A 19,875-nucleotide genomic window follows, 5' to 3' on the forward strand; every position below is an offset into this window, starting at 1 on the left:
ATCCCGCCTTGGTCGCCCGGGGGAGGGGGAGAAAATCAGGCGCTCCCCCCGCCCCCACCACGTGCGCACATGCTCCCCCTGGGACCCACCACGTCTCCCCGGTCACACTGCCACGTGTCTCCACCACATACTCCATTACAACAAATCACCCACATATTTTGAAAACCCTATATTAAGGGAATTCGTTTCATTTTTTGTTCAAAAAAATGTTTCACTATGTATAGATCTAATGTTGAAGTGAATTGAAACATTCTTTTGCAACAAATTACCCACATATTTTAGAAACCCTCTATTAAGAGAATTTATTTTATTTTTTTGTTCTACCAAAAATGTTTCACCTAGTGTATTTATAGTGTTTCACTATGTATATATCAAATGTTGCCGTGAACTGGAACATTATTTCGTTATTTGCTGAAACATTGTTTTTATATAAGGTGAAACAAAGCCTGATTTAAACGATTGAAACATTTTCGATCTATTCAGTGAAACAATTCCAATATACCTGGTGGAACATCGTGCAACATTTAAAAATAATTCAATAATTAGCTAAAAAAATTTCGTCAGAATATATTCATGTGTGGTCTTGTTTTGAAGATTTAATTGCAACGAATTTAATAGTGTAATCGGATCATAATTTGTATACATAATTTAAGAGAAAAAATAGATTAAAGTGTTTTTGCACATATCAGTGCATGTGTCAGAAATATAACATAACAAGCGTCCGTTTTTCTGTTATCCATCGGACGTATGAAGTGTAGTGGTCTCCATGGAGTTGCTGTGCGAGGGTGAATCGCAGTGGACGGTAGGGATGAGAGCTATGCGGATGAGGATGCAGATGATGATAGGACCAACATGTTGATTTAGCCTGCAGCATTGCAAGGAGATAACTCCCCCTTTTTATATTAGTATAGATATAGATATCTACCTCTATATATCAATGGTAGAAAAAGAAAGCAAATAATTTGCTTAAAGGACAAGAAGATTAATTGAAATTTGAAATAAAATATAAAATGAATTCCAAAATAGAAAAATAATTATAAAAGTTCAAGTAGGAATACAACAAGATATCGGAATAAAAAATATGGATTTTTTTTAAAAATAGTACATCTAGAACATAAAGATGACACATGACAATAAATAGGGGAGAAGCAACAAACCTATAAAGGACCAGAGTGGTGGCGGTTGATTGAACATCTAAAAGCTATAAACAAAACCCCAAATAGAATCCGACGATTAAGAAAAGAGACGATGGGTAAACCATTAAGTAGCACTGTCATGACAGTTGGCCGGACATTTAGAAAGCAAAAGAAAAAAAAAACCAATGATAATTATGTTCGATTTTAAAATTTCAATGACAATAAAGAGGGGAGGCAACGAGTAGGTTGTAGAGTAGTATAGTGGTGGAGCCGCCGACGGTTGGCGGGACTTCTAGGAAGTAAAAAATGAACCCAACAATAATTATATTCGATTTTGAAAATCCCAATGATAAAGAGGGGAGGCAGCGGGCAGGCCGTAGACGAGTACAATAGCGACATTTGACGGACTTCTAAAAGTTATAAAAAGAAACCCAATGAGACAATTAACTCTAAAAACCTAATTTTGAAATATTCCAACAAGAATAAATAGAAGTTGCGGTAGATCAAGCAAGCAAATTAATAAAGGGATGGCAAAGGAATAAGTAGTGGACTGGTGTGACTTTTCAAAGCAACAAAAATAAAAAGTTCTGTAAAAAATATATAATTTTATATTGGTGCTAGCCACGCAACTGCGCGGGCCACCCAGCTAGTTACTTTAACAAAAACTACGAAGGGGAAAAAAATATAAAACCCAAGCCGAAAACCCCCAACTACAGTAAAGTTTTTAGTTTAAACCGAAGCACCGGTGAATCACCTTCTCCATGCCTGGGCAGTGGGCAACGAGAAGACCACATCCATGGTCGCGTCGTCCGCGAGCCATCGACTTCTCGGCTTCAACTCTCAAGGGAGCGCAGCGGCCGTTGGCTTCCCGCGCCACCACGGTCAGATGCCGAACCACTCCGCCATCCACTGCATCTTTCAAGTTTCACCGCTCTTCCGCCGCCAGGCGCCAACCGGCCTCCGTTCACCAGCGCCAGCACGGCCCGGCGGGCCCCAGTCCATCGCCCTCCGTTCGTGTGAGTCCGCATCTCCGCCAGGATGGCACGTGGCTGTGTGCATCGTCGCCTCGTCGGCTGGCAAAGTGGCGATTCGATAGCTGGGTCCTGGGTGGGTGTGGTCGTGGGATAGAATAAGTCTACTTTGCCTCTCTCGTCTCTTACCCTCGATCGAATCATCTCTCTAACCATAAAACCGGGTATAACACCTTCCACATCAATCAAAACCGGTGCAAATCGACTCCTTCGACGGTGGGGGTGTGGGGATAGGCTTGCGTCTGAGTGCTGACTGGAGGAGGAGCATCAACGAGCTCGATATCCAACAATGAGGACAGTTGTTCCTGCATCTATCGACGGCCAGAAATGATGGGATGCGGCAGAGGAGGCAAGAAGGTGGCGAAGAAGAGGCGCAAGAAGCGAATGATGGGGTACCAGACTTGACTAGGAAGACGAAGGCTGACGAGAGTACACCTGACTTGACAATGATGGTATGGCTTTGCTTGGATGTCACCCATTTATAGAGAGATGGTAGATAAAAGGTGTGGACACCCCGAGTATTATACCATCCAGTGTCCAACGCGACCACCACATACTATTGGAGAAGTGGGATCCATACACGCATAAATAGCCACTCGTCCTCAATGTGTCCATGATCGCGGTTGACAACCTTCTATTATAATAAACGAAATGTCGAGTAGTGAGCGCAAGACATAACCGTAAGATAGCTTGCCAGTCCACCACGTCATATGCCCGTCAACCACTCGAAGGTGGCGACCAAAAGCATACCCCAGTGACTCGATCCAAAGCGCTATCCCCAATTATCTCAAGCGATCAAAACCCGTTACTCGTGCTTAGCTAGTCCCTAGGAATGCGACTAGTCTCACACTTTCATCGCAAGCAATTAATAAACATAGCAAGTACCATAATAGGGTTAAAGTGCAGCGAGGTATATGACACATAATAGGGTCCGAGGTCTCAACATACAACACATAAATATAGCAGCGGAAGTCTCAAATAGAGTTCATAAGCAAAAGATAAAACCGGTGGTGCCACAACTCCACTAGGGCAAACCAACCGAGCAAGAGCCAAGCTGCAAGAGATCACTCATTGCCCTCGCCGCCCTCGGCAGAGCAATGACCACACAAGAAGCATAACTCATAACCGGAATCCTCTCCTAAAATTGCAGACACCGGTTAAGTACAAGATTGTACTCGCAAGTCTTACCCAAAATTATATATACATAAGGGAGAGAGAAATATGCAAGCTTTCTAGCCTACAGTGGGTCTCTAGGTTCAACATTTGCATAAAGCTAATTTTATTGAGCAATTAATGAGTAAAATAAGCAAGGATAAGTAAATCTAGCATCATTTTAATTTATGGACAGCAAGTATATAATTCTGAAATGTATAAGCAAATGAGCCCAAACGGCGCTCTCATCATCATCCATGGACTACCAAAGTCCATACCAACATGGCACAACATGCCAACACCACCATCAAGCATAATCACATCCATAATAATCCACATTTGATGCTAACATAACTAGCTAACACATCAAGCATTGTCCATAACCGAGGACGCGGCTATTCGAATAGATTATACTTTGATCAGAGGTGTACAATTGGACCCACACGAAATGAACAAAGATCAAATGCTACACACCCCGTCAAGTGCGGTACACAAGTGATTCAAGCTCATTAAATGCCCTTTCTTAGCCCCACCCCAACCACCTATACCACGCTGGGGTTCCCGACGACTCAGTCACGTGCGTGCGTGATGTGACCAAGGTGGGCGCGCCACGCAGGAGGCACCCCCGGCCAAACCTAGGCACCCGAGGCCCTCCAAAGGCTACCTGCCTCACAACTCTCCAATGTGGTATAAATGATCACAGTAGAACTAGTAAGAACAAGCCGGTCCCAAATAAGACATGTGGTAAGTACGAAGGGTGCTTGAATAGATGTCAAAATGTTCGGTCCTTAACGACCTAGACGGGGCTACTTGCATCAGGGGAAACCAACCTCCCATCATCGCCCTATCACCCGTCCAAGTCCAACATATTTCATCAACCATTATTTAGTGTAAGTGCTCAAGTTTTATGCCCAATAATGCAAGTTGTTTATATACCACAATTAATAGCACTGTCCATCCCTATAGTTCTATTAGCACTAAGCATGGCTAAGCATTAATGAATAAGAAATCCCAAGTAATCCCAACAAGTGGTAATAGGATATAAGGACAGCAATAACACAAGAACTAAATGCATAAATAGGTTCTACCCATACACCATAAACTGACAATATTAATATCTAGGCAATGCATGCATATATATACGTATAGATTGCAACCAAATCATTTTTAGAGAAAGTATAGGTTCTATATGCTTAGGTGCTTGCCTTGCTGCTGAGGGTAGTCACTATCCTCCTCGGGATATGGCTCGTTACTCTCCGGAATCTCCGAATCTATCGAAAAGAAGCAATATGCGAATAAGAGCCAAATAAACATGCACATGCAAAATGATCAATAAATTATGAAATAAATACAGTGGGTAGATCATATTTTAACTTGAATTTAGGTGAAAGAATCACCAGATTATCACTTATGGTTTGGGAGATATGAAAATGACAAGCTCTTAGGTGCTGAAAATGGCAGTTCTGTAAATATTAACGTTTCCTTTAGTACATTACAAGTAAAATGCATTTCAAACCAAGATTTCATAATAATGATTATTTTTAGAGTAAATTACATCACTCACAGCTCCTATGAAAAATTATTTCACAGCTATATGTGTTGTCATTATTTATTTATAGATCTTACAAGTTAGAAACATAGGAATGCTAAATAAACTCCTAAACATGATTTAAGAGGTAGTTTTTCCAAAAACAACACCACAACAGCAAAGAGTACTAAAATATAAGCTCAACAAAATTGGTTTCATAATTTTAGCTTTTACCAATAATTTCTTACGAATTTCATAAGAGCTAGACCACACAAGGGATACATATAGCTATTTATATTTTTACTGGGAAAACCAGTACAAATGTTGGTCATTTTTATTTTACAACATTGAAGATCACGTTTTTCTTAATCCACAGAAATTTGGTTCACTGAATTCGGAGTTCATATGAACTAGTTATGAATTTTTAAAGCGCAAACCTCTTTCAGCTCAAAAGCTATCTCAGAAATCGATTTCTATTTTCGCTCCCCCTTTTCTCCAAATTCCACCAGACTTCGCTCACATGGTAGCAACCTGGACGTAGGGTCATGAGGCTAAGGCCTCGGGCTGATGGCAAGAGACGGAGCAAGGCCTCGGGCTGACGGTAAGAGACGTTGCCTAGGGCTGCTTCAACCGAAATCAAAAGAGATTAACACCGGATGAGCTGCAGCCACCTCCTAGCTGCAATAATGGAGATGGATGACCTGTTGAATGTTGCTGTAGATGTTCAACATGAAGGGAAATAAAAAAAAAGGCACCATGGATGGCAAGGAAGCTCACCAAATAGAGGGAAACAAAGTCATGTTGCTGCTGCAACCATGCAGGCTGAAACCACCACTCTCTTCTCCTATTTCAATCTCTCTCAACTCTCCATGCATGTGCAAGATGTTGGGATGGATGGAAAGCTTGGATGATGGGGATTGTTGTGATCTAACATGCATGAATTGATCTTGGGCTATTGGATGGGATTTGGGGAGGAGAAGTGAGATGAGAGCTCAGCTTGAGGAAAAAAAAGAAAGAACAAGCAGTGAAGATGAAAGGGGAGGAAGAAGAAGGGGTTATCTCTGCCCCCCCCCTTAAGTCCTGAGGTGGAAGCACGCCCATGGGTGTGTTGTGGGGCTAAAGAGGCACCCAAGGTCAGTGACAAGTGGGCCCAAGTCGTGGCTGTTAATGAGGGTGAGAGAGGTAGGTGAAAAACTGAGTACATATTCGTTTTTGCAATTTCCAGGATTTATTTTCTTTCCCTCTCTTGGTAAATTCAATTTGACTAGGTAAAACTAGTTCAAAAATTAAGGGATTTGTTGTGGTGATAGGTGTTGGTTTCTAGGTTCCATTTTTCAAAGTTTCACTCAAAAATTCGAAATATTTTAATTCTGGTGAAAAGATGAAATTGGTTAGGCTGAAAGTTGGTTTGAATTCTTAGGAGGCCTAAACAGAGAGTAAAAATTCCACAAAATTTATATTTGTTGGTGATAAATAAACTAGTATTTGAATAAATTATTACACATGTAACTTCTGTTCAAGTTATTGTTCAAATAGAAGTGGTTTCAATTTTACCGATTAGAATTAATTTTGTTATCGCCAATGATCAAATTGCAATATAGTAAATATGAAATCTAAACGACAACAAATGCACTTCTAAATACCTGGTTATGAATGTAGGGCTGTTACAAAAGGAATAGAGGAGAGAGGTGGAGGAATGGGGGACAAATATGGCAGCTATTTTAAAAAAGTTGAAGTACTGACTATGATGTCACGTAGATACAAGTGGGCCAAGTCAATGCGTCACGTTAGACGAGACTGTTGTGCTAACTACTAAATGAGGTAAACTGACCGTTTTGATAGTTGAGTGATGACGCTTTCTCTCGTGGCCCGATCTTCTGGTGAGGGGATAACTCTCGCTTTGATCGAGTGTGACGTTTGCGACGTGGCTACCAACAGAACAAGTCTAGGACGTCGTGCAATCGCTACACCACAAACGATGTCATACCAACCGTGACGCGCGGTTGATGATCCCTGCAATGCAAACGAGAGAACACTGCAAGAACAAGATAAGATGCAATCTAAATATTGCGAATAGGTGATTAAGCACAAAGGAATAGTTGCGATTGAAGTGGTAGATCTAATCGACCCGGCAAATCAACACACCAACTATTGTGGGCTCTGAATCAATAGTCGCCGACTAATCGAACGAGGACTAGAGACAAGGTGAATGGCACTTGGCAAAATTCAACTAAACAAAACCCAATTATTTTTTTAGGATGTACAAAGCTATTTGTAGAGGAAAATAAAGCTAGGGTTAAGTGCTAATTCGTGGAGGTGGAGGGAGACACTTCCGAGATGGGCCTAGTCTATTACAAGGCCCAAGGCCCAAGTTCGGTTTCAGCAACAACACTGTCTTGTTTTGGCGATTCCCGTTGACTCGAGATGAATTTGGACATGAGACTGGATGCGTTTGAAAGGTAGCGAGATAAGCTTTCCACGAAGTCCAAGATCATCCAAATTCGAGTTGGCATGAAGGTGCTAGGTCCGTTTGAAGTCAGTGCTGTCTCCGGAGGCCGAATTGGGTTCCAAAACTCATTGGACTTTAATATCTTGTAGATCCTCCATTCATCCAACGTATTCTTTGGCAATGTTTTATATTTCTCATGCTTGGTTGTATGCATATACTTGATGGCCACATCATTGAGGGAGACTATGTGTCTGTTTTTTTGGTTAAGAGAGGAAAATCTGACTCGGTCCATAGTCGAAGGAGGTAATACCATAATATAGACTTTTTCCTTCTCGATTTGCAAGAGGCCCAAACCGAACTATCAATTGAACATCTCAATTGCCATCAGTTTGGTCTAACCTGACGGCAGAAACAGATTCTCTAGAGTAGTCTACAAAGCCAGAACTCAAGAATATTTCATTTGAGGAAGATACCACATACACTTGATGTCGCAACAGAAGTTCACCGAGTGACTTGAAAAAAATCTACAAGATATGATAATTGCAACTGCAAGTGTATAAGAATTAGGGAAATGCCGTACAACTTTCCATGGTCGTCCCTAGCAATTTGGGGGCCCCGTGCCAAATTCAAAATAAGGCCTTGTGTTAAAAAATACAAATTATATGAATAGAGCAAGGCTATATGTTTTTCACAAACGTTGATATGTCTCTACTAACATTGTCTTTTTATTTGATCTGCATCGCAGCCACTGGCCCTTCAATCACCTTGCACTTGGCCCTAAATTTCGAGGGCCTATGCGGTCTCTCACCTCGCACTTGCTCAGGGATCCTTCACCTTCCATAAAATGTTCAACAAGGTCAGAGGAAACATTAATTCTGCTCTCATCAAGCACCAGATAGGAAGCTACAAGTAATTTCGGCTAAATTTCCCATGCAACTCTTAGGCCATTCCCAACCCAAGACACTAGACATAGTTGTCATAAACTCCATATCATCAAGAAACTAGTACTAGATATACTCTTTCAATGCAAACACCACTTTTCCATACTTAAATTTAATGTTTCTTATATCACATGATGTCTTAGATGATGTGTAGAAACTATGTGTCATGCAAGATCTGGTTTTCTTATCTTTCCTCATTTACTCACTTGCTACATCATTTTTCATCCTAGGTGACAACTTATTTAATGCTATTGACACCATTTTAGTCATTAGGTTAGGGATGGCCTTATGTGTTTCATCCATCCTAAAGCTGACCGCAGCATTGCTCTAGCTTTCGAACATGCCCAACGTAGTAAAATCCTTATTACTACCGGTCACTAGTGAAATCATCGCCAAATAAAGATTTTTATTTTCATCATTTATATTTTTTTATTTTCATTTACATCCAAGGGCAATGGTCAGATTTCTTTTACCATTTAGCCTCCACACCCCTCCACATGGCGCTTTTCCTTTTTTATTTGCGATTTTCTTTTTTCCTTTTTCAATTTTCTCCTATTTTTAGCGTTTTCTTTTCGTGTTTTTTTTGACTTTTTTCAATCTTCAACACATGTGTTTTCAAAATTTTGAGTTAGAAGTTTTTTAATCTTGATTTGAAAGTTTTTATATCTTAACCTAAAAATTTTTCAATCCGAATTGAAAGTTTCAAATCTCGACTTGAAAGTTTTCAAATTTGGGTCGAAAGTTTTAAAATCTAGGTTAAAAGTTTTCAAATATGGGTTGAAAGTTTCAAATTTGAATTGAAAGTTTTTCAAATTTGAGATGAAAAGTTGAAATTTTTCAAAAATTGACTTGAAAAAAATTCAAATTTCGATTGAAAGTTTTTAAAATTTGACTTCAACGTAGATTTCTTTTCAATCTACTAGTAAAAAACCCTGCCAAAAAAGGAAAATATTGCTAATTACCATAATTAGCACTAATGAAACTAATTACAGAGCTAACCGCGCAGGGCGTCGAGGGGGGCGTGGCTGCGCGTTACTTCCGTAGCCAGTGTGCACGCGAAATAGGAATCCCTGCAATTTTCATGATCGGGTAAAGAGAACACGATGTACTACATCAACATTACGATCCGTTGCCCCCAAATACTATACAACGTGCATGCATGGTATGTGGTAGTTTTTTCCGTTGCAACGCTGAGACACTTTACTAGTATAAATATAATAATCAAATATATAATATAAGCTTGTACAAAACTTTTTGCCTCAATACTTTCTTTAAACAAATAAAAATATATGAGACTTAAGGTTTCATGAAATTTATTTATATATATGGAAAACAATAGCAACTTTATAGAACTCTCTCCATCCCAATAAAGCGTGCACACATTTTAAGATTTAACTCCCTAAATATTTAACCAACAATAATTTACTGGTAACATGCACATGCTTACGCTACGGCTTAACAGTTATTTTGACAATTAAATATATAATGAGATTGGTATAAGATTCACACAAAACGGAACAAATTATTGGGTGACTTCGGAATTAGACAATTCATTAACCTTCATACCAACACTTTAACCGAAATTGAGAATGCAAAAGCACTAGTCAAAGTGCAATGCAGCATATAAAAACAGATAGAAGGGATTAAATCTATCATCTCTTTGCCTCTCTTTCAATGGAAAGACAAAATATTTAACATTTTCATGAAGCAGCAAGGAACAGTCAAATTTTCCAACACCAAGAAATTAGTTGAATTTACTTGCTTTGTCTGTCGAATCTATATAATTGATCGAGAATAGACAAGTCTCACAGTCTGCTATAAAAAAGGACGTCTTTGCAAAAGTTGTTTAGTAAGTACTTAAGCAGGAACTACTTGGCCAACAAATTATAGATTTTCTTACCAAGTCAGGAGAATTTCACACTCATCAATTTATCTGGAAACAAAATCCTATGTGTGCCATAACCAATACTAAAGAAAATACATATAATATAGCACTGGTATTGGTGAAGCCGCAATCATCAAGCTGAGCACTATGATGACCTACGTTTCGGTGGTGGCGACGCAGAGGAGATCGGCGAGGTGGGCGACTGCCAGCGGGCATTGAGCGTGTGAAAAAAAGGTGGGAGAGGGTGCGAAAGACGGGAGTCACAGGAGGTAGATGGTGGGAGGGATCTAGGAAGGCTAGGGCAAGCGTCGATCTGGGCGACCTCGGTGGCAGACAGTACAGGGACGCGGTGATTAGTGGGTGAGGGTTGTAGAGGAAGGCATGCGAAGGAAAATGGGCCGTGATTGATTTGCTGGCGTGTGTGATTTTCAGCTGGTGACCCTGCGTGCATGCGCTGTTGTCAGATCTGATGTATTGGATGATTTTCGGACGTTAGATTTGATGAATAAGGTCCGTAGGATATCAATGATGAACTATAGGGTAGATTATAAATTAAGTTTTATTTGATAAAAAAATAATATTATTGATCGATATTTGTATTTACTTTTATATAATTATGATATTATTGCTATAAATATCATAATATTTAAAAATACCATTAATTTTAAAGTGGAAGAGTATTTCATACCGCGGCCGTCCACGCCACTTGATGACACGCTGTCGCCAGCGGAAGTTCCCAAAAGTGACGAAATTTCGGCATAGCGAAATTTCGCAGCTCGACTTGGAAAACCCAAAACGGCAAAAAGCACGGAGAAACAATCCATCGACGTGGTAATCAATCAAATCGAAAGAAAAAAAATATAAAAGAAAAGAAAAGCGCACGCCCCTCAAAGCAGCAGCGGCCTCCCCTTCCTTGGAGCAGAGAGGACTAGAGGAGCACCGAATCCAAGGTCGAGGGGAAGAAAAAAAGAGAAAATTCCACGAATAAAAATTCAAAAAAAGGAGGAGGAAAAAACTGAATCCCCTTGCGGCTCGTGCTCCTTCTCCCCGACCTCGAGGCAAGGCAAACCCATCCTTCCCCCTGGCCTCCCTTCTCCGCTTCGCCGGCTCACGCCTTCCCTCTCTCGCGAGGCGGCCGGCGAGATCTGCCTGCGCCGCGCTCCCGCTCGCGCCGTGGTCAGGTGAGCCCCATCTCCCGGCCCGATCTCGTGCGGGTTTCCTGCCAATTCGGGGGGGCAGGGCGAGGTGACCTTGTCGTGTGGTTGTTGTTGTTGTTGTTGTTGTTGTTAGGGTTTCGTCGCGTGATGGCGTCGTCGGGGAAGATGGAGGGGCCGTCGGCGCCGGCGATGCGGCGGGACCCGTACGAGGTGCTCTCCGTGCCAAGGGACTCCTCCGACCAGGAGATCAAGTCCGCCTACCGCAAGCTCGCGCTCAAGTTCGTGCTCCCCCTAACCTGTCCGCCCTGCTCTTGCTGCTGCTTTCGATCGCGCTATTCAGATTGCAGAATGTGAACGTGCTGCTAGTTTAGTTGAATGCGTTCTCTGCGGCTTCATTGCTCATGGTCACAATTGTTTGGATCAGCTGCAGCAATTTACCACATCAGCTGTGGTGTTCCTCAGAATCACTTGAACTTTTCTCATCCAGATGCATTTAACAGCGCTGAACTTTATGCCCATGTGTAATTGACTAATGATGTGCCAATTGTGTTTATTGAATGGACCACTGAACGCATAACAACCGCATTTTTCCAATGCAACATGAAGAATGATGCTCTTACTTTATTGTGCTGAGTAGATATGTAACATTATTTCTGAAGAAACGATATGTCGCAAACATCATTCTAGATGAAACTGAATCAAGTGTATTTATTGTTTTGGATTAAATTTGGGAGGAAGCATTGAATGAGAGCAAAAGTTTCTTTGTTGTACTTGCATTCTTTTCTATAGATACATTTTTTGTTAGATGCTATTACCACAAACATAAGAGCTTACTGTCTTTTCCTTATTTTTGTACTGTTTCTGGGTTACCATAGAACATTTTGTTTCTTGATTGGTGCAATACTAACAATGGAACAGAAAAGAGAACATTAGAGTGACTTGTACTCTAATAGTAGATTATTTACGTGGGATTAGAAACTGTTTGGTCATAAAGGGTTGGATTAGCATGCTCTATATGAGCAAATTCCATGGCAATGAGTTTTTCCTTCTTTTGGATATCTATACTTTACTACCTTTTGATGACCACATGATTCTTCTTTGGGTTATTAGTCCTCTCTATTAATGTGTCATCTCAAATACTGTCACCCCATTACACCCTGTTGATTACTGAATTAGGTCTGTCATGTATTTACATGTGTGATGTACTGATGTGCTTGGCTGCTCTATCTATTCATTCCTGCATCTGCAGTCTTGATGATTTTCTGTACTCATAGTTCCTGATATAATTGATAGGTATCACCCTGACAAGAATGCTAGTAACCCAGAAGCATCAGAACTCTTCAAAGAGGTTGCATATTCATATAGTATCTTGTCAGATCCTGAGAAACGGAGGCAATATGATACTGCTGGTTTTGAGGTGCTATTCTCATAATCTCATGCTGACTACCAGACTATTTTCGAACAGTTTTTTTTGTGTGTATTTTGCTTTTACTCCAATGGTTCTGCATTCTTCTCCTTTTCTGATCAATCAATAAGGAGAAGTTTGGCTGGGATAAATGACCAGCAAGGTGATTTTTGGTGGTGCTGCACCGACATGTATCATACTGTTGCTGTGTATTTATTAGACCATGTGATAACTGATGAGATTTTTGGATGCTTATTTATCTCCAATCCTTTCTTCTGTTGCAATGAAGATTAGCTAAGGCAGCTTGGTATATAACGTCGTAGACTCATAGAGAGAGATTTAATCCCTGGAATCTGTCAAAGAAGAAATGGAGATTACTCATCTAGCTTGATATTTATTGTCATAGATAGACAATCCCTGGAAACCACTTAAGAGGTAATGGAGAACCTGTATCCTCTAAACAATGACAAACTATTAGAAGCATTTCCACCATGTATAACTATTTTAATTCCAAAACCATTTGACTAAGTACCTTTGTCATGGATAATATGCTTAAGATGATAATTGTACCAAGTAGCCAAGGGCCACAGCTTATCCTTTACAAATTTGAACTCAGTGGCATTTTTTTTGGGCACTTCAATTATTTTGGGCGTGTAGGTTAAGATGTGTTTGCCAAGTTTCACATAGTTGGCAGAAATAATGTAACTTTGTTGGTTTGTAATCTAACCATCTGTTGTAATATGCTTTCTTAGGCATTGGAGAATGAAGGAATGGATATGGAAATTGACTTATCTAATCTTGGAACTGTGAACACAATGTTTGCTGCACTTTTCAGGTGACTGTAGCATCTGTATGAATTGTTTTCTAGAAAGAATCGAGGATCACTAATTGCCTGCTAACTTTCTTACATATTATACCATTTAGCAAGCTCGGTGTTCCAATCAAGACCACAGTATCTCCTAATGTTCTTGAAGAAGCTATGAGTGGAACAGTTACAGTGAGACCTCTCCCAGTTGGATCATCAGCAACGGGAAAGGTTCTGCCAATACCAGTTTTATGGTCTTGTTTATAATGGGACGGCTACCATATATATTTTTCTATTTATAGGTTGACAAGCAAAGTGCTCATTTTTATGGTGTAACAATAAGTGAAGAACAAGCTCAGTCAGGCATTGTAGTCAGAGTCACCTCAGCCGCACAAAGTAAATTTAAGGTATGAGGTTGATTCTTCCTTCAATTGCTCTGGAATTGAAGCTTTTATGTTCTGCATCTCTTTGAATTTCAGGATATTATTTAATTCTCTCATTTGCCAAATATTTCTCTATAGCTGCTTTTCTTTGAACAAGAAATTAATGGAGGTTATGGACTAGCTCTTCAGGTACTTTCGAGCCTTCGCCTTTATATAATTGCATGATTGATGTGTTCTGTAGTTTTTCTCATTATTTGTCAATGGAATGCCATGCGGCCATGGATTAGTATTACTTTCTCTGTTCATAAATACCTGGCGTTTTACACTCGGCATATTAAACAACGTGACATTTTGCATTTTGGTGGATAATGAGGTTCTCTGTTGCACCCTTAGCCTCCATGAATAAATCAAGCATCTTGGCCACCTTAATGAAAAGAAAATGCACCCTTATCTTTCCATAAATGAATCAAGCATCTTGCCCTAAAAAAGGCAAGCATCTTAGCCACCCATATAAAAACCGTTTATCTATATGAGTTTTTATATGGGTGGCTAAGATCCTTTTATTTTTTACAGCAAGATGTAAATGCCTCCCTTGCAACTACAAATACCTCCCTCGAATGAAGGAGATTCACAGCGATTGTAAATGATTTCTCCATGGCTGTAATCGTAACATAGATAAAATGACACCACATAATTGTAAATGAAGTAGTCCGCAGCCATAAATACTATCAGAATTGTAATATAGCTCCATGGCACTTTTTAGGGGTAAATTTTGATTACACTTTGAGCTAAAAGGTTCTACCATTACAATCCCATTAGTATTTCATTATAATCAAGCAAATTCTATTTACATCCATGTTCATGAGACCTTACAGTCAATGGTACTTGTTTACGACCACAAGAAAAATAATGCGTGTACATGTAGATCCATTACATTCTGTGTTATCAACCCAAACCAACAACAAAAAGAAAGAAGGCCCTAGTGGTGACGCAACGGCAGTAACTGCCTTGTGTTCTCTAATGGGAGGTTGAGGTGATAGGAGAGGAGGCTGCAAGGACCAGCATGCAAGGACTCTCTGTCAGGGAAGGAAGGCAGTGAAACCAACAGTGTGACAAGGTTTGGTGGTGGTGGCTTGAGCTTGTCGAGCACAGTAGGCTGCCTTCATCACCATTCTGGTGGATAAGTGGGATGCCATTGATGGATCTGGTTGAAGGAGTTTTGGATGCGGTGGCATCGAGTGCTGGAGGACAGGGGTGCTGTCGATATATCCGGCTAGAGGAGACAAGGCCGCCTGTAGAGCGCTGGAGGTTTCCGCTATTGTCAGATCTATTCCAACTCCTGAGGTTGCCACTGCTGGGCTGGGGGAGCAATGGTGTGTCATTGTCTCATTGATGGATCCATCTGGTGGAGGAGAGGAGGTGCCATGTTGAGCGTTGGAGGCCACTGCCATCGTCACCATTGGTGTTGAAGTGGGAGTGGTTGGGATGCTGTCAGCTGGAGTAGGATTGAGAGGCGGTTGTTGAGGAGGGAGGAAGAGGAGTGGGTAGTTAGGGTTTTGGACCGTTTGTACTCTGTTTATACCTGCTTATGGTCGAAGCAGTTTATTACAGCCAAGATTGACCCATTTACTATTGTGGGCTACCACTTATGAGTAATGCGAGTGGTAGGGGTGGGAGCTCTCCAAGAGTCCATGGCGTAGACTAGAAGTATATAAAAATTTATCATTTATGTAAAATGTGATATTTCTGGACTTCTCCAATTTTAATTTTGATACCAATTGTGCAGTAAGTGACCAATGCATGCTGTACATAACTGTCTGCCAAATGGATAAGAGCCAATGTTTTTCTAGCTGTCTCCAAGTTTGCATCTGTGTCTCTAGTTCTGCCATTGACTTCTTTATTGCCTCTAATCACAAAAGAGTGTCGTTTTAGGATGCACACAGTCAACACAAATTAATTTTGACCGTAATTATTATTTGGAACGTAAGTTTTTAGGCATAAGGACATTATGTAGCCAAGTTTGTGACAACAAGAACATTAATATTGTACTTGTCTAAGTTCTTATTTTGGTTCATGCAATAAACTAAGTGATCAAACTTATGTCTTTTGAGTGTGAAAAGTAAAAAACAACTCACCTTTTGTGGCTGGAGGGAGTAGTATGAATGGTCAACAATGATTTTTTTTTTGTTAACCAGCTATGAACATGATCTTAATATTTTACATTAATCTGCAGTTTTTTTCTTTTTTCATTTTGGGTATGTTAATGTGCTGCATATAAAAAAAATTAGAAGCCTAGCTTAATAATGCATTTGGTAAACCTGGGCACCATTACATTGTAAGTTATTTCTATGGCGCCATGCTTAATCGTTGTTGAATGGCGGATAGATTTGCTAAACGTGGCTTGCCACACCCAGCAGCTTGCCGTCTTTGTGATCAAGACGATGAGATTATCCAACACCTGCTGGTTTCTTGCATGGTCGCCCGGCAAATATGGATTGAAGTGCTCGGGTCTACATGCTATGATACCCAACCAGATTCGGTTAGGTTTTCGAGTTAGTAGTACCGAGCAAGCAAGTTCACAAACTGAAACGAAAAGGCTCAACTCTTTGATTATTGTAATAGCCTGGGAGATATGGACATATTGCAGTGAAATGATGTAGCCAGGGATGTTGTATTAGTAGTGCGTTTGGTGGAAATGGAGGGCACCCTTTGGTGTGGTATTGGAGCAAAGGAGCTTGAGAGCTTGTTGTTTGCATTGCTACTAGTGTTGGTTGTGTATTTTCTTTATGTGGCTCTTATGTGTCAAACGTTGTAAGGGGTTGGATACTTGGATCTGTTTGTTCTTTATTTTTCTTCTTCTTTAAATGATTAAATGATACGCAGCTCTCTTGCATATTCAAGAAAAATAATAACCTCCAGTTTTTTTCCGCACTTCCAGGAAGATAGTCAGAAGACTGGTAAGGTGACATCTGCAGGCATGTATTTCTTGCATTTTCAAGTGTATCGTATGGATTCAACAGTGAATGCGGTATGTATGTTCTGCTATATAGCTTTAGTTTTTATGCTCTTTGGGCCTGATGTGATGTGAGACTTTGCTGCTTCCTACTACAGTTGGCAATGGCCAAGGATCCTGAGGCTGCATTCTTTAAAAGGTTGGAAGGTCTCCAGCCGTGCGAAGTGTCGGCTCTCAAATCTGGAACTCATATATTTGCTGTATACGGTCTGCAAACTTACTTTATCTGTTTATATGAATGACATACCTCCGTTCTGATCCATCCTAATTAATATGTTCAGGTGATAATTTTTTCAAGCCAGCTAGCTATACAATTGAAGCAATGTGTGCAAAGAGTTACGAAGACACAACACAGAGGCTAAAGGAAATAGAGTCTAAAATTCTAGAGAAGAGAAATGATTTGCGCCAATTTGAAACTGAGTACAGAAAAGTCAGCCACTACATCTTTTTCTACATAACACATGAAATATGTATTTAGTTTTCTTTTCAATTTGGAGAGAGCTTTGATCGAGTTAAATGGTGTGCAGGCTTTAGCGCGGTTTCAAGAAGTGACCAACAGATACACCCAAGAAAAAGAAGCGGTGAGCACATCTTTTCTCCTCTGAATGCCTTTTCCTTCTTTCACAATTGATACTTCATTGTGGATATTGTAGAGACAAAAGAAATAGTCATCGTATTTTTGCCCTCTAATTGTAGAGTCTAACATAACTATGTAAGGGTGAAGCAGACTACATAGTGATGTTTTTTAGACATATCACACCTACCGTTTTTTTGTAGTGAGCTTGTGCCTGTTTGAACTGGCACAGCAGCATATTGACTATGTAGATGCCTCTCTGTTCTTCTAGACAGAGGGTGTCAGGCTAGCTCTCAAACAATGTCTCTAAATTCTTACATGTCCACATTTTCTTGATGTCTATCTTGCACCGGCAAACTTTTCTTTCATAGAAAATAAGTCAAACTAGAATATGATTTCAAACATTCCTTTGGAGGGCACTTTGAAAAGCAATCACTGTGTTATAACTTGCAAGAAATGTGTTATAACTTGTAGCCTAGGTTAACAGTCGTGTGTTATCTTTCTTATTAGCATATATCTCTTCTTCTATCAGTCTTGCAGTCTGAACGTTGACTCTGAATTGTGTGAATCCATGGTATGCTTTTCTCATTGCATTGTTAGAACCTTTTAACGGCCCCATCAGTTGGCTGTTTATAAGCATAAGCGAAATGGCATATTTGTAAATAAAACTTTTATATACGTGTTCTTAACGATCTAAAAGCAAAGGCTGAAAAATAAACTACGATGAAAAAAATCCCAAAATCAACTCCAAATTTAAGGTTGAAAATTCAAATTTGGATGATAAGCATAAGCATAAGCGAAAAGATGAGGCCATAAGTGCTTGGCTCCATGCTGTGTTCAAATTCTAAGTGAGTTGCATATTTGCAGCTAGTACTTGATTGCCAACACTGATGTTTGGTTATATGAATATTGGTACCCACTCAAACTGAAATTGCGTATAATTAAGTCTGCACAGTGGATTTACATGGTTGGTGCAGCCATGTTCAGTGAATGCAGCAGAAATACTGTTATTAAGAATTGACTTGTTAAATTATTTTGTCAGTTGACATGCAGTTTCTTCTGAGCTTTCGTCAATTAAATAGTGTCCTAGCTGTTAATAGTTTGAAGTATACTCCCTCCGTCCCAAAATAAGCGCAGCCATGATTTTTTTGTGTCTAACTTTGATCGTCCGTCTTATTTAATTTTTTTTATGATTAGTATTTTTCTTGTTATTAGATTATAATAAAATATGCATAGTACTTCACGTGTGACTTCTGGTTTTTAGTTTTTTCAAAAGAATTTCAAATAAGACAGACGATTAAAGTTGAATACGGAAACTCATGGCTGCGCTTATTTTGGGACGAAGGGAGTACATAGTAGTGTAGCTTACAGAACCGTGCGCTGTAAAAATTTGAAACCAAATGGCATCAATTTATCCTTCACAAAAATTCATCAAATAGTTATATCTACCAATATGATAAAGTTTGTATCATATTCTTTTCTCAGGCTGAACCCTGATGATTCTTCATTACTTTTGCTAATAATATTGGATTATTGCTAAAGAGTTGTAAGGTCTGCAGGTTGATGATATGCTGAGAGAAAGGGATGACATCCACTCCTCCTTCACGACCGAACGAACTATGGTGAACTCTGTTGGAGCTGGTAGCAGCAGTAGTAGATACCCCACTGAGAGTCCCGAGAATGGTAACATAGATGGTAAAGATAAATCAAGTAAAAAGAAGTGGTTCAATTTGAATCTTAATAGGTCTGACAAGAAAGCTTGAGTAATCTTTCATCAAGGATCTTCCGCTGTTGTACATTTCAGAAGCCCTATTGTATTTGTGCGTTGTGAGCTATAACGGTTACCAATTCTTGGGAGTTTTGTAGCATTAGAAGTTTTGGACACAGAAAGTCATGTATTATCCTTCTTTAAATTCCATGTTCCTGTCTTACTTTTCTTCCACTATCTCGTCTTCCTCTTGCTCTTTTACCTCTGTTGCCGGTCGAGAAATTGCTAAGGTAATTCGCACTGGTGTTGGAAGTGGGAACTCGAGTAGGTTCTTTATTGCAATTGTTGATTATTTGTTTGTTTTCGGTGCTAATTATCCCATTTCAGCAGTTACATTGTCAGAACGAGCTCCTTGGCATTACCCATTACTTATGGACGTATTGTAGTAGCCACTACTTTGGGCCTTTTAAGGTCAAAACTTTCATTAATCAGAAGAAATATTACCGACTTGATCGCAGGTAGCAAGAAAATCCTGGTATTTTTTTTGTTCATGCTAACGATGGCAGTTGCGACCCTTTTTTATTTATGAGGTCATCTGCTAAATTGCCATCACGTTGATCAAAGGACGACATGAGCTATTTCTTTTGGGATTAGCATTCCGACAAAAATTTGGGGATGAAATCACCAGATTTTGGACTCGACACATCA

General features: G+C 39.9%; 1 protein-coding gene and 1 long non-coding RNA gene across 3 annotated transcripts; one reads left to right on the forward strand and one right to left on the reverse strand.

The window, feature by feature from the left end:
• Positions 1-3,032: 3,032 nt before the first annotated feature.
• On the reverse strand, positions 3,033-5,893 carry LOC9270562 (uncharacterized). Of its 2 annotated transcripts, none has more exons than XR_010739766.1 (4): positions 5,625-5,893; positions 5,285-5,525; positions 4,525-4,590; positions 3,033-3,305 (listed from the first exon to the last, which is right to left on the reverse strand). It is a non-coding gene; the product is annotated as an uncharacterized lncRNA (long non-coding RNA). The 2 variants fall into 2 exon arrangements; XR_001546945.3 differs by having other exon boundaries at positions 5,285-5,548.
• Positions 5,894-11,193: 5,300 nt separating this feature from the next.
• On the forward strand, positions 11,194-19,401 carry LOC4324035 (chaperone protein dnaJ 15). The gene is made up of 12 exons (XM_015766688.3): positions 11,194-11,303; positions 11,413-11,557; positions 12,573-12,696; positions 13,437-13,519; positions 13,609-13,720; positions 13,792-13,896; positions 14,011-14,061; positions 16,811-16,900; positions 16,984-17,092; positions 17,167-17,315; positions 17,413-17,466; positions 19,019-19,401. Exons 2-12 carry the CDS (start codon positions 11,427-11,429, stop codon positions 19,220-19,222), a joined length of 1,212 nt encoding a protein of 403 aa, XP_015622174.1. The 5' UTR covers positions 11,194-11,303; positions 11,413-11,426; the 3' UTR covers positions 19,223-19,401.
• Positions 19,402-19,875: the final 474 nt, after the last annotated feature.

The sequence above is a fragment of the Oryza sativa genome, chromosome 1 (genome assembly GCF_034140825.1).
Source record: "Oryza sativa Japonica Group chromosome 1, ASM3414082v1".
NCBI classification, from domain to species: Eukaryota; Viridiplantae; Streptophyta; class Magnoliopsida; order Poales; family Poaceae; genus Oryza; species Oryza sativa.

What these genes read in the sequence shown, in the direction of transcription:
- LOC4324035 (XM_015766688.3), top strand. Translation starts at nt 11,427, where the DNA reads ATGGCGTCGTCGGGGAAGATGGAGGGGCCGTCGGCGCCGGCGATGCGG. An exon ending in CCGCACAAAGTAAATTTAAG is followed by an intron (nt 13,897 to 14,010) that starts GTATGAGGTTGA and finishes ATTTCTCTATAG; the next exon opens with CTGCTTTTCTTTGAACAAGA. An exon ending in TCATATATTTGCTGTATACG is followed by an intron (nt 17,093 to 17,166) that starts GTCTGCAAACTT and finishes TAATATGTTCAG; the next exon opens with GTGATAATTTTTTCAAGCCA.